This window comes from Anabrus simplex, chromosome 2, assembly GCF_040414725.1.
Source record: "Anabrus simplex isolate iqAnaSimp1 chromosome 2, ASM4041472v1, whole genome shotgun sequence".
Lineage (NCBI taxonomy): Eukaryota > Metazoa > Arthropoda > Insecta > Orthoptera > Tettigoniidae > Anabrus > Anabrus simplex.
Genome location: NC_090266.1, coordinates 828,299,417 through 828,314,253, shown reverse-complemented (window position 1 = coordinate 828,314,253; position 14,837 = coordinate 828,299,417). Strand labels below are relative to the sequence as shown.

The 14,837-nt window shown below is 39.6% G+C and overlaps 1 protein-coding gene across 1 annotated transcript in view; it reads right to left on the bottom strand.

Annotated features, from left to right (window-relative positions):
• Positions 1-14,837, bottom strand: part of LOC136864490 (E3 ubiquitin-protein ligase RNF10) — a 362,846-nt gene that overhangs the window by 19,407 nt on the left and 328,602 nt on the right. Inside the window, exon 11 of the mRNA XM_068226296.1 lies at positions 9,584-9,728. Within this exon, the coding sequence (XP_068082397.1) occupies positions 9,584-9,728 (145 nt within the window). The remainder of the gene's footprint in view (positions 1-9,583; positions 9,729-14,837) is intronic.

The window sequence follows — 14,837 nt, the reverse complement described above, 5'->3', positions numbered from 1 at the left end:
ATTGCCACTGCTGCGTAGTTTTATTGCTGAAGGTCTGGCTGGCATTGCTGATGTTTTCATAAAAATATGTACAGTAAAAATCATTAATTTCAGTCATAAATTATGTGTGTTCTACATTTTCCTCATAATTTTATAATGAAAGAATCCCTCCGGGCAATTTTAGTGGGGGGGGGGAGCCTTTGAGATAAAATCCCCGATGGGGGGGGGGAATCCCTCCCTTTTCCCCCGCGATTTCGCACCCTGGGATACACCTTTAGAATGTTTATCGGCAATACTACGAAAGTTACTGTATAATTTACACTTCGCAATTCCTTCTTCATAGCACAGCCACGGTAGTCATTCAAGCTCTGCATTGTGATCATTCTCATTCTTCTCTGAATCAGTAACATTCAGCTTGCTTAACAATGTAACCAAACCTTCAAAATCAGTGTAGGGTCTGTTATTTTTTTGCAATGTGATAGGATGCCATGAACAATGCATTCATATGCTGTGACATATTAGCATTCATTTTCTTTACACACTTCGCTGAAAGTGCTGAAATTTCCGTTTGCCTGAAAATTGAAATTTCGACGTATTTTTGATGTTTGACCTATCATTGTCTTGAATCACGCTGGTCATTGTCGTCCTGAACTCTACAGTAGGCACTTCCATCAAGTGTTTTCTCACATTCACTCCCTTCTGTATCACTTTGTGTTACATTTACGGGCCCTACTGTGACCGTTCACAACGTCACCTATGGTATGTCATGATATCCAGGAGATGAAATATGCCGTTTTCCGCGTCATTCTACGATAAAAACTGCCCAAGTTAGAATTTTTCTGCCCGCTCCAGGACTCGAGTTGCAATATCCAGAGTCGCGCGACCCAGCTCTAGTTGTTGGTAATTAGCAGCAAGGCGGTGCAAGAGCGCTTGTACGGGAAGTTTTCTCACTCCCACCGCGAGCGAGACGAAACGATACGCGTTATCACGTGACAAAGAATCTAGGTCACTAACTGAGCCCAGAGAGTAGGTCCAACGTGAAAACTAACATTATACCATGTTTTCCTCGCTTATTCACCACTGCCAACTTAACGCATTCAACTGTTTTATTTCTGTTAATTTTTATAAATCGCAAAATACCCAATGGATAATTAAGCGCAAACATTCATTTGAATCAGGGAATTTTACGCATAATTATGAGACCAAGAAGTGCTCTACTTAACTGACAGAGCAGTAACTGCGCTGTAAACAAGGGCGCGTCTTAATGACTAACAGATGTTGGACCCTAACCGTAACAGCGAACACAAGGAATCCCCTGTGCTCGTCATCATTCACCGCCAGAGACAAAAGGACGCTTTTAAGATTGCTTCAAAACCTACGAAGTTATTTTAATAACAGTCACTCGCTGGAGATGGGAATACAGGAGCTACATTTTGATATCCTGTTCGTCACTGTACGTTGCGTATTAACGGATCAATGTGTGAGAAAGGATTGCATTTTTTCCCCCACCCTCAGCATTCGGGTCTCTAGCGTAGCTCGCCTATATATTCATGAGCTGAGGAGGAGACACGAGCCAGTGCATTCTCAATGTGACGCCAGTACGGTAGTATTTCGTCGTGGTTTGTGTATGAGTCGTTTGTGAAGAAATAATCTTGTAATTTGAGCAGTGTTATGCAGATTCATTAAACCCTGTGAACATCTGCGACAATACCCACAATTTAAGTAAGTTTTTTTTTTTTTGCGAGTACAGTGTGTCGCTAATTAATATAGTGGGAGCAGCACGAAACCGAAATGACTGCTGTCCGTGTGTCGAAGAGGTCGTGCGTCGAGCCTCATATGTGCCGATACTAATACGGCTCAATTAACCACAATAGCCAGGTAACTCAGTGCGTGGAGTTGTGTGTATGTCTCGACATAATTGAGAGATACAAAGAAAGTGCGTGAACGGCTCAGTGTCGGCATAATTAAGGGTAGTGTCACGTCTATAAATCGATAATGCAGTTGAGAGCCTGACTTACGCATGACTAGGCGAGATAGAATATGCTTGAAGTGTGGTCGTGTGAGACGAGAAAATTTAATCCAGTAGTGGCCTAACCAGTGACATTCTTTATTCAGGACCTAGAATAGCTGTATGCTGTTTATAAAAGAATAGGTACATGAGAAGGGAGCAGTGTCGGGCTACAGAGACAATACCGGCATTGGGTTGGAATGCTCGTGCTATTGAGCAGATCCAACCATATATTCAAATTGTGGTGTGTAATAAACTAACGCATTCACTTGAGATAATTTCCCCTCATTTACATGTTTACGAGAACGCCGGAGTGAACGCCGACGTCCATCTGAATGCCAGAATTTTGCCTGCATATTAGAGAGAACCAGACGCCTAGCTGTCTTCGCCTGGTGTAGCAGAGAACGTCGAGAACGTCATACCAGATCAAGCCGTCATGTTCGTGACCTGCCAGGAAGTCATCATGGGTCTTCACATCGCCGATGACGTGATGCAAGCAGTCTAAATCCATGGAGTGCCCTCCTGTAAAGCTGTGAACGTGGTATCCAGAAGGCTGAGTACATTTCCAAGTATTTATTTCTTTGAAGGTCGTGTCCCATTGTAAATATGTAAATTTTTCACTTAGATATAACGTAGACTGCAAGCACGCCATTTCAGAGGGATAATAATTATAATTTCATTTTTATTTGGGTCTTTTATAGAATACTTTCTTCATGGTTTGGGAACGACCATATTTTACTTCCAAATTTTTAAGAGTTTGATAATGCATGACGTAAGTTTAAGGACCTCAGATTAATTAAGTGTGAAGTACCGTCAAGTAAAATGGCTTAAATATTCTACGTAAGCGACTCCAGTTATCATCTTTCTCCAGCCAATAGGAGTCCTCAGAGATATCTCAGTAACTGATTTTTGTTTTTTTTGTTTTTTTGTACTTCACAAGCTCTTAGGAAATCCTCCTTACTAGAAATTAAAACTGCTGGAACAACGAATGGAGCATGAGATTGGGGTATATACCTTACATCGCTAATTAGTTCGCGAATGTGCAAGTTAACTTGGACCCTGGTGGCAGGAGATCATCACTGAATTTGCATCGTGGTCGATGTACCGAGAGGAAATGAAATGGCTGAACAGGCTGTAGCCATAATATATATTGTGAAATGAAATGTGAAGTTCCCTTGGAATCTGTCATTAAGACACGCGAGGCGCATATCGCGATGTGAATATGTTGATTAGGCCGGATATAGGGCCGTGATTTGTGTGATGCCATTTATGGCCAGTATTGAAAGAAGTGAATAGATTATTTGCCGTTAAGTCATTGCCCGAGAAGGCTAGTGGACCGCTCTTTGAAAGTGTGGCACGGGTAGCTCACAGCGGGAGTTTTATGAGCCCCTTTAAACGGGGGAGTGAAGGCGTTTCCTTCAGTGAAATAGAACAGATACAAGTGGCGAGTTTCTTTTCCTTTCGATACAAAGATTACGTGTGTTAATTTAAATAGAGCCAACGTCGCAGAGATTCCAAATGAGCATTAAATGAAGGATCCCTCCAATTTATTTCTTTAATTATCCACAGCGTATAGGGAATTCCAGGTCAGATATACCCCGTCTCAGAAGGTCCTGAGTTCATTGCAGGAGACAGTAAAGCCTACTGTCACAAGCGGCAGGTGAATAAGGCCACCTGCGGCCCATTATGTGTATGTGAAGTGTATATATTCTTGTCCATTTGTTGCAGGTAGTGCTATAATACTTTGTTTATGATGTCTGGTATTGAAGTCGCAAAATGCTTGTCCATAGGTAACATCGTTGTGTAAATAATGTCCTGATATATGTGGTGATAAAAATCCTAATGAAATGAGCGTGTTTATCATACTGCATATTTGGCAACGTTTAACTTAAAGTAGTGTTGTAACGCGACTTTCAAAGGATTGGGAGTGTAAATTGCTTATCTCAGTTCATACGATACTAGCAAACTTATATCATAATTTGATGCAAATTGAATATATTAATTTTCGACAAACAAACAGAATTACAGCTGGGTATGCCTATGTTGAATAGATTTGTGTGTAAAGTGATTAGTGTAAATGTAAAGTGAAATAATTAGAGAGAAAACGCCTCTCTAAATCTGAGATAGTGTAAATAACCCAAGAGGGAGCGCCTTCTTAAGTTTGAATATTTAAACGTATAATGAAGTGTAGAAAGGGACTACCGAACATTTAAACGTCAAGATCACCCAAGTTACTATATGTAAGGTGTTTGTATGGCATACTCATGTAAATAATGTGTTTCACTAGTATAAGTAAATTTTTATTATACAAGATATTGTCTCTCTTCTCATTAGTAATGAAATGGTATTCCTCTCATAATTAATTTTTCCCCCTACTATAGAGACTATTACTAAAGGACTTACCGCCCCATCGGACAGTCCACAGACCCGAAAATGCGATACCGGCTCGGCTAGCGAACTATTCTAGTAGGGGAGGGTGAGGCTTCGACAAACCGGGCTGAGTTCGAAGCTCACCGATGGTGCTCCATTCTAACGTCATATTTATGAACAATGGTAACTGGTTCATGTACTGATGCCTTGGAAAGGTTACACTACTTACGAAGAAATCTGAAAGAGTACACTGTTTGTTACTCGCATCAGTCAATTTGTGAGGTTTTGTTCGTTTCATTTTGCCGATTTTCTCAAGTATAGCACAGAAACGTAAAATACACCAGCGTTAAATGGCTTCCGAGTTCGCGGGCTTCGATGTCTGATGCTACGTTGGCAATTTTCCATAAACGCACAGGAATAAAAACAACCGCATTTATAAAGTGCAAACTGTTCAATACCAAAATGCTGTAATTAAATTAAAAGTATAAATATTGTTCGGTGAAAATACAAGAATTGATAAACAGGTCATTCCATATGTTCTAAATACAAAGAATCAATTCCACGGGAATTTATCAGCACTGCTTTGGCGGTAATAGTTGAGGAACGGCTAGTCACGAGAAGGATGGCGGTAATGTAGTGTTTGTGGAATTATTTAACGTAGTAGTTCTCTGCATTTCTCCACAACTCTGTTCCGATCTTTGTACTCGGCTACCGATAGCTGATCATCTGTAATGGAACTCGATGTGTTACGATATGTCCGTATGAAAGGATACTTGTTTGACGGGTTACAACGATGTTTCCCATGAGCGCCAGGCAGCTCCCGCGCAGAACTGAAACGTCCAGGTCCAAGGTACGAAGATCAATTACAGAATTCAAAACTCTGCCAAAAGCACTGAAAATGTTTATTGCACATATTAGAATATATGAGACCGGGCGAGTTGGCCGTGCGCGTAGAGGCGCGCGGCTGTGAGCTTGCATCCGGGAGATAGTAGGTTCGAATCCCACTATCGGCAGCCCTGAAAATGGTTTTCCGTGGTTTCCCATTTTCACACCAGGCAAATGCTGGGGCTGTACCTTAATTAAGGCCACGGCCGCTTCCTTCCAACTCCTAGGCCTTTCCTGCCCCATCGTCGCCATAAGACCTATCTGTGTCGGTGCGACGTAAAGCCCCTAGCAAAAAAAAAGAATATATGAGCTACAGAAAAAAAAAACGTGAAACACCACACGACTTGTTACTTTGTAAAGTGGTGGGAACGTACACGTAAGGGAACTCCGGATTTCAAAAAATAAATTTTCAAAACCTAATTTGAAAATTCAGGCGCCAGGTAAAAATTTTCAGGCGCCATGGCGACTGGGCGCCCGGTATTTTTCGACCCCTGTATATTACACAGTTGCTTTGTTTTGTAAACTTGAAACATAATTTAAAATAATTCATTATTGAAGCAGTATCATAAAACTAAGTAACAACAACGTGTTGGTATGGCAGTAGGCTATTGTTTATATGATATTCACATAACCTCACTTCTGAAAAATCGAGCGATCTTTAGCAATATTATTTAACTTCTAGCATTCAAGATATTTATAACTCATCTCGATATTATTAAGGTGCGGTATTCTTACGCAGATGCGATACAAGGAAACACTTCTCAAGTCTTCAGAGCTAGTTCAATGTTTAATATGAATGATAATGATCTAGGTTCAAGGAGATTAACCGACGAATATTCGCCAGTCAAATCTGAACTTAGATCGAGACGAGATGACCTTAGATTAGCGTTTATACAACGGAAAATCGAAGTTCAACTTGACTGGCAGCCATTTTTCCTCGTTAAACTCAGATCAGATGTTTTATACAACCGGGCCCTAGTGAACTGAACTTTGGCCAATCAGCAAGTTTAAGAATCCATCGGGGAGGATCATTGATAGATTTCTTTCAAAAGTAACAATAATGGGGAAAGCGTCACTGTTACAGAGGTCATCATGTACATTCCACTGAAGAAGGAGGATGAGGGCATGGCTGCAGAGACTAATGTCAATGCGAGAGAAGGTACCATGCACTATGCTGAAATGTGTTGCTACTGCTGTATTCTGAATGCATAAATCCAGCTCTCCCATTAACTGTTCCAACTCCCTCGCTCTGGGGCAAAGCATTTTAGAGCCTCAAAATAAGTTATGGGCATTAAAATCGCCCAATAAGAGGAAAGGAGGTGGGAGCTAATCTGTAAGATCAATATCACTGATATTAAGAGGCTGGCCTTGTGGGATATAAACATTGCAAACCATAGTTATGACAGGCAACAAAACGCCTACCACTACTTCCTCCATCTGGGATCCCAGTGGAACCTCGTCATTGTAAGTATCAGAACAAGTGAAAATACCAATGCCACTGGAAGCATGGTTAGCAAAATCCCATTTTGTTGAGTATACTCTAAACTTCCTCAAGACTTTCTGAAGACCTGGTCTGAGATTAGTTTCTTGAATACAGACTATACTTGCAGCGAACTGATTAGCTGGTGCAGCTCAGTAAGATGGCTATCATAACCGTTACAATTCCACCGTAACACTGCCATAATGGGGAATTTACTACGATGTTAGGTTCTAAGTGATGAGATGCTTCTTAACCTACACTAACATCTGCATCTCGTCACCAGACGTGGCTTTCGCAGACCTCTTAGCTTGCCTCAATTCTTGATCTCACATTCAGCGAAGAGTGAATTTGCAGAATTATCTGAAGAAGCACTGGAGACAGTCTTGCAGTTATCAACAAACTATTCTTGTAAAAAGGGATTTTCACGGCTCGTTTACAAAAAAAAAGCAAACAAACAGAAACAGACATAACATATGTGCCGATCTTCAGCGAAATTTGACTAATACTGAGCCGGATATGCAGGAACTTTACAAGAGGTGACTAGTTCACCCATCTCATTGAAGGCGAGTAATAACCTAATTATTAATTTAGTAAATAAGGAACATCCGGCCTAAAACCCCCAGCCAAAACAAGAAAATGAGCATGGATGTTTCCAGTGGAGAGGGATAAGCTGAAGAAAGGAAAGGTAAATATTAAAAGTATGTTCAAAATATAATTTCACTTTTAATACTTAAATTCCAATTCAATGACTATATTTCAAAGCAATTCAAAGTAGACTTTTAGAATGATTATATTATAATGGTACAACATACCTCAATTTTTTAACTGGCTCTTATAAATTAGTGATTCATAGAAATATTTCAGTGATCGTCGCGCTTAAAGACTTGAGACACACTGCTCTAGCATATCTGGTAACATACATTCAAAGAATTCTCAGCAAATCCACAAACATAATTAGTCCAATTTAACACACTCCTACAGTACGCATTCAGGTAGCAAGGGGAAACCGGTACTGAAGTTTGTCTTGGCATGCAGCACGTGTAAGGTCCACAATCCAAGTTTGGGTTGCGCACATTAAACACCTCAGGTTGCGTGAAAATGGCCTCATCTATTACCCACACACTCAACAGGAAGTGTGGATTACGTGGTGGATAATGCTGAAAGATGCTGTGCATAATTAGATACACATGCACTAGCTCCTCAAGTAGAGTTTTACAAACGGTCCAGACTTGTACACAAAAGTAACATGCTATACTACGAGTACTGCGATGTACAGTAGATCACCCTCCATGTCTAGGATTGTAGTGGCGATTCAGGTCCCAATTTCTCATTTTGTTTTGTGAGCACAGAGTATTTACTGCAATAAATACACCTAGATTTGCTCTCCCCCACCCACACCCCCTCCCAGGAAACTCTTCTAATGAACTCCCTGCGCACTGTGAAATTGTGCTTCACACAAGCGAACAGCATGTCAAGGTACTTGTGGTTTAAGTATAATACCATTATTGAAAAAACTGCCACTAAAAAATTCCACATGATCAGTAACAATTTGACGCAACCCTTCATGCTACGAGTGGTAATCGTCACTGAACCACTGTTTTCTAGGTCAAGAACAAGCAGACACCCATTCAGAGACTTCCACTTGAAAGAGAGGAAGGTAGTGGGAGGGACTAGTTCATGTTACCTCAACCACCCATCCGCCGACTCAAAGCAGCAGTGTAAAACAGATGTGGCAGGCATCTTACCCCACCACTCTACTCAGATATACATCTGTCACTTGAACAGTGTTGAACTATTCCTTGGAAGAGATCTTCCACAAAGTGGTTTCTATAACATAGATTTTTTCAGTGAACTGCTCACTGCATGCAGAAATGACAAAGGCCTCACTTCTTTGTTTATTTATGCTCCCTAATAAAACGCAAATACAAAGCCTGTAGGAAACAAGACACACTTGCTTGAGAGGTTCAAATATCATAACTAAAACATTCTCCCCCACTAAAACATACAACCTGTAATAATACTATACTCTTTCCTCGTATTTCAGCTCTTCCCGATCTATATACTCAGCTTGGCGAGTAATATCACTTACACCTTGTATATATGAGGACAATAGTAAATATTTACTTCAGCAGCCCTTTCCCTTACTTTGTCCTTTAAATTGACATTCAGATCAACAGATTCTGGAAGCGTACAAAGAAACTGCATTCCAAGAAGTACAACAGATGTCTATAGAGCGTCTAGAATGAAAAGGTGTGAAATATTGTTTAAAATAATAATAATAATAATAATAATAATAATAATAATAACTATTAATTAAGGGATCTAATGTCAAGATCAGGCTAAATTTAAATAATGGATGGCTTCTCATAAAACCGTTGTTAGCTGATCAGTAGGAATCGCACTTAACTTTTACCTTTAGGCTGAAACAATTTTAACAGCTGTCATATGTAGCACCATGTTCTCAGTACAATGAAGTCTTATGAAATGTTAGTATAACTCTGAAGGAGTATGCAAAGACATAACTCCTACTTTGAATTCTTCCACAGAACACAATTTGTTGTTGAGAAAACAATGCTATATAAACTCTTTCACCTGTTTCTTGGGTACAAATAAATTCAGAAAAATATGTTAAATATGGCATTAGAGAAAAATTAAATTTACTATAACTGAATACAACCCAATAATGATTAATATTGGCAGTATAGCATTTGTATTTACCTGCTTTGCAAGAACATATACAATGCACCGAAGTAAAATTAAATTTTGAAGAGGAACTATACACTTATTAATTAAGGACTGAAGATTAATTCAGTAGGATGGATTTCGTATTCATTAGTAACCATGGTTCACACGAAGTTTACCTGTGCGAAGGATGGTCCAGAAGCATTATCTCCTAATTCATCTTCTGCAAAATTAGCCCTTGAATCTTCCAAATTCAATTCACTCATACTTGTGGATAGATCTTGCTCTCTAGAGGAACTTTCTGCAGCATTTGGTGAAGGTATACTGGAAAAACAAAAGATGACATTTTAAATCAAGAATAAGAAATCTGAATCGAACTGTGAAATAATTAAATACTACCTGTGTCAATATTTCAGAAGCAAGAACAGTAAGTAAATAATTTACAGCTAAGTCCATTAGCCAATTTGCAAAGGAAAAGGATCCAAAAGTAAGTTATCTAGGCAAGGATGTTTAATGAGATAGAAGAGTACAAGCTTCATCATTACACCAGATGGGCATGCCCCGTAAAGGTATTATTCCGTGAACTGCCGAAGATCATCGATTTGTCTCCCTACGGTAGCTCTGTCCTGCTACTATCTCATCAAGGCCTTCACAGCATGGAGATACCAATCATGAATTGTCTATTGCAATAATGGCCATCCACTCTCATTTCACCCCTACCTGCTGCTCTTCCATCAAATATGTAGTTTGTCAACTAGTATCATTTTAGACAGCAAAGGATCAACCACTTCATCTGCAAGAGTTCTCTTCCTTACTTGACACATACTTTTTTCCATTTTTATCAATCTATTTACATCCTACACTTTCTCATCCCTGTTACGTTTCTCAACCTAAATCCCTCTGGATTGTTCACTGGGATCGAGCATTTTCTTAAATTGGACAATAGGGAACGTGCATAATTTTCAAAAATATTTTTTTTTGAAAAGTACACCAATGAAATAGTACGTAAACGTATTACATTGTGGTAAGTTGCCTTGTTTTCTACCATTAAAAAAATATTTAATAGTGCCTTTCCGCAAGGCGAGTGAAACGGCCTCTGACGTAAGCGGCGCGCTGTGACGTCACGATCCAGTACCGCATGCAGCTCTACCAGCCGTTGTGCATCAGCCGTTGCTAAAAGCCGATTGTTTATTATTCATGATCGTGAATAACTTCGAAATGACAGAAGAAAGGTTCAAAACAGCACAGTCAGACAATCTACCATGTGCAGATGTCATCATTCTTGAAAAATAGTGTCTTTTGTGGCCGCAGAAATTCGCGGATAAAAAACAAGTTTGTAAGTGGCGTCTTTTATATACGTGCAATGTACTGTAACCCATAGTATTAGGATAACAACGAACCTGGATAGAAATCACATCCCTTTCAACATTTCCTTCTAGACTGATTCCCATATTAAAGAATAACATTACATTTTCGGGCTTTCAGCATTAGTAAAGTAAGAAATCGGATTTCAGCACTAACATAAACATATAGGTAGCATTATAGTACTAGTCCACCTCTGTGGTGCAGTGGTTAATATGATTAGCTGCCACTCCCGGAGGCCCGGTTTCGATTCCCGGCTCTGTCATGAAAATTGAAAACAAATAGTACGAGGGCTGGAACGGGGTCTCTCAGCCTCGGGAGGTCAACTGAGTCAAGGGGTTTCGAATCACACCTCAGCCATCCTCGAAGTGGTTTTTCGTATTTTCCCACTTCTCCTCCAGACACCTAAGGCCACGGCCGTTTCCTTCCCTCTTCCTTGTCCATCCCTTCCGATCCTCAAATCCTCCAACAAGGCCCCTGTTGAGCATAGCAGGTGAGGCCGCCTGGGCGAGGTAATGGCCCTCCTCGCCAGTTTCATCACCATACCCAATGTCTCACGTTCCAGGACACTGCCCTTGAAGCGGTAGAGGTGAAATCCCTCGCCGAGTCCGAGAGAAAACCAACCCTGAAGGATAAACTGATTAAGAAAGAAAGAAAGATCATAGTACTATAGGGCTATAATCTATCATTCCCAAAAAAATATATATTTATGTTCGGGACAGCTGGCCTACCCACTTCCAGGGCCCATGAAAGAGAAACATTAAATATCTTTGTGGACGGAAAAAGTTAAACATGATAAAGATAAATATGACTTCATCTAGTTTTCACAAGTCGGGCTGAGTGGTTCAGACGGTTGAGGTGCTGGCCTTCTGATCCCAACTTGGCAGGTTCGATCCTGGTTCAGTCCGGTGGTAGTTGAAGGTGCTCAAATACGTCAGCCTCGTGTCGGCAGATTTACTGGCACGTAAAAGAACTCCTGCAGGACTAAATTCCTGTACATCGGCGTCTCCGAAAACCGTAGAAGTAGTTAGCGGGGCATAAAGCCAATAACATTAATTACATTTGGCTTTTAACAAGCTGAGCATATCAGGCGAGAAAAATGTCCTGATGACATTTTAGTCGTTCAATACAGGAATTGACTTTTACTTTTTTTTTTTTTTGCTATTTGCTTTACGTCACACCGTCACATGTAGGTCTTATGGCGACGATGGGACAGGAAAGGCCTAGGAATGGGAACGAAGCGGCCGTGGCCTTAGGTACAGCCTCAGCATTCGCCTGGTGTGAAAATGATATAGATGTTGATTCCTATAGGGAATCTGAAATATTTGTCCTGAATGAGCAAATTTATAATACCAATATAAATGGTCCGTTATTGGACATTATAAATTTTCCAGCTAGCTCATTCTTGGTTGCCAGCGTTTCGCCCTCGTGTGCTAGGGTGGGCTCGTCAGTTGGTACCTAGCACACCTACCAATACGCTGGCTAGTGCATACCGTGGAGGCCACTGCGTAGGCTAACTGGAGCCACCGGCAGTGCCAATGCACTAAGAGACTTTGTCTCATCACTAAAAATTGATGCCTGCTTGGCCATCAGATGATATAGATGTTGATTCCCATAGGAATCTGAAATATTTGTCCTGAATGAGCAAATTTATAATACCAATATAAATGGTCCGTTATTGGACATTATAAATGGTAAACCATGGAAAACCATCTTCAGGGCTGCCGGCAGTGGGGTTCGAAACCCACTACCTCCCGGATGCGAGCTCACAGCTGCGCGCTCCTAACCGCACGGCCAACTCGCCCGGTATTTTTACCCTTCGGTTTATTGACTTGGCTTGTATAACCTAAAACTTAGGCTAAGTTGGATAATATTTTAAACACCAACATCACTTACACCTGTGTGCAATTATGTTATTTATTTCATTAATATTATGATAATTATTATAATTGAGCATTGTTAACTTATAAGACCCCAACAGATAAGCATTGGTTTTGTGTAGAGTTATACATTTGTTAAATTCACGTTGTTTCCTTTCATGATGTACATGCCTATTTTTTTGTTATATTATAGAGTATTTAGATATAGCCTAAATTTCTTTACAAATCAAGCTCTTCAATAAAGAAATACATTACTGTTGCATGCCAAGATAAATTGGTAGAGTTAGAGCTGTTAAAATGGTTCATAACCCCTTTGATTTATTATCTTGATATGGATCACCCAAAACATAGGTTAGGTTTGGAGAATACTTTAATAATCAGCATTAATTAATGCACTGTTTGTTACTTCCATATTCCAAGATGTAATTGAAGCATTTAAATAAAGCATCATACATTAAAATTTAAAGTTTACCACTAGAACAGGTGACATGGAAAAGTGATTGAATATTCAAACAAATTCATCTTACGTTAAAATCTTCAAAAAAATAAACTGTAGACTTTTCTGATATATCACCAGCATTTTTCCAGCTCGCCAAAATCCATTCCTCCCTAGTTTTAGAGTCTTTGGAACATTCATAAACAATTTGTTTGGGATGGTATGCGATGTGCTATTGCACATCGGAACTCTACACCATTTATAAGTTTTCTGCCTCACTGTCTGCGGAGGATTCATTTTAAGTCTAAAATATAACACTCAGATTATTATCCAATGTATAGACCTCGAATTTAACTTTACCAGACACTAACATAAAGTAGAAAAACGCGAAGTGTATCCTGCTTCTCACAGCACACTGTGTGTTATTTCGTCTGCTAATTCAGTCAACCTGTACGATGACGTCAGATCAATGAGATCACGTACTTGCGTCACGTGATAGTTTCGTACATTGACTTAGATTTTTATCATGTTTGGAGTTATTATTTGTACATTCTGATCACATTTTTGAATTCTGCATGAAATTTTGGATCAGATTAGCATATTTTTAATTAAAACCCCAGATCATGCATGTTCCCTATTCTCTCTGATGTAATATCTAAGATACCATACGTGAGCATCTTCCGCTATTGTAATTATTTACTTGCTTGCTTCTTGTATTCTACTCTGCAACATGTGCATCCTTCATGCCTTATATTGATTTTGGAGATGTGGAATGATATATATGTTCAGGCCAATTGGATCGTTTATACTCTCCGAGTGATCTTTAAAAGAGAACCACATCCAGTATGTCTAGTGAAGTGCAGCTCAGGATTGCAATTGCAGATGTTTGTTTACATGTATTTATGGTATGCACATGGCAGAAGAAGCCTAACGATGGCACAGGACTAATGTGATAGAAAAACAGTGCAAGAGGATTGCCATATCCCGAATGCTCAGGAAGACCCCTCCAAATAAGTGTGGCACCCCATATCACACACAAAAACAAGAAAGAAACAATTTGCAATTTGGCTATTATTTGGGTGCAGCTGGTTTACGACATTTTGTCCCTGTAGCCAATGTTCCACTAATCCCACAACATCAACATATAAGTCTGGCCTGGAGTAAGTAAAGATCATGATGGGTTCATTGCTGAAGAAGAGGGATTGAGTTGATCCTATTCTTCAAGAGCCACATGGGTTCCAATGTCAGGCATTACGGTAGTAGCACCGTATTTCTAAACAGGCTTGATGAGTCCAAGACCAAGGTGCCATTTTGGGTGTGGGTATGGGTGTGTATGTGGGTGGGTTCACCGAAACACAAAAATTTATTATTGTTCTATAAAGAAATAATACTTTTTAAAGATTATTTATTGAAATGACACACAGAAGTTACATTTTATAATAAGTAATAAAAACAATAATTGATCATATTATTAAAAAGTTTTCAGATATTCCAGAATTATAATGTTGATTACTGTCAAATAGGAGGCAATTTGGCCTTGAGAGGCTACTATGTTGTCACATTATCCTACCCAATCAACGCACACCATTCCTTGGAAAATTTCACTGTGTTTAATATCACAAGCACCAGATCTATTTTTTTTTTTTTACTACATACAAACAACTGCAACTGAGACAGCTTCTCATTTGACACGGGCTGTTAAGTTCATAATCTAACCTTACAAATGCTGATTTTGTAAATCACCCTTAATCCTTA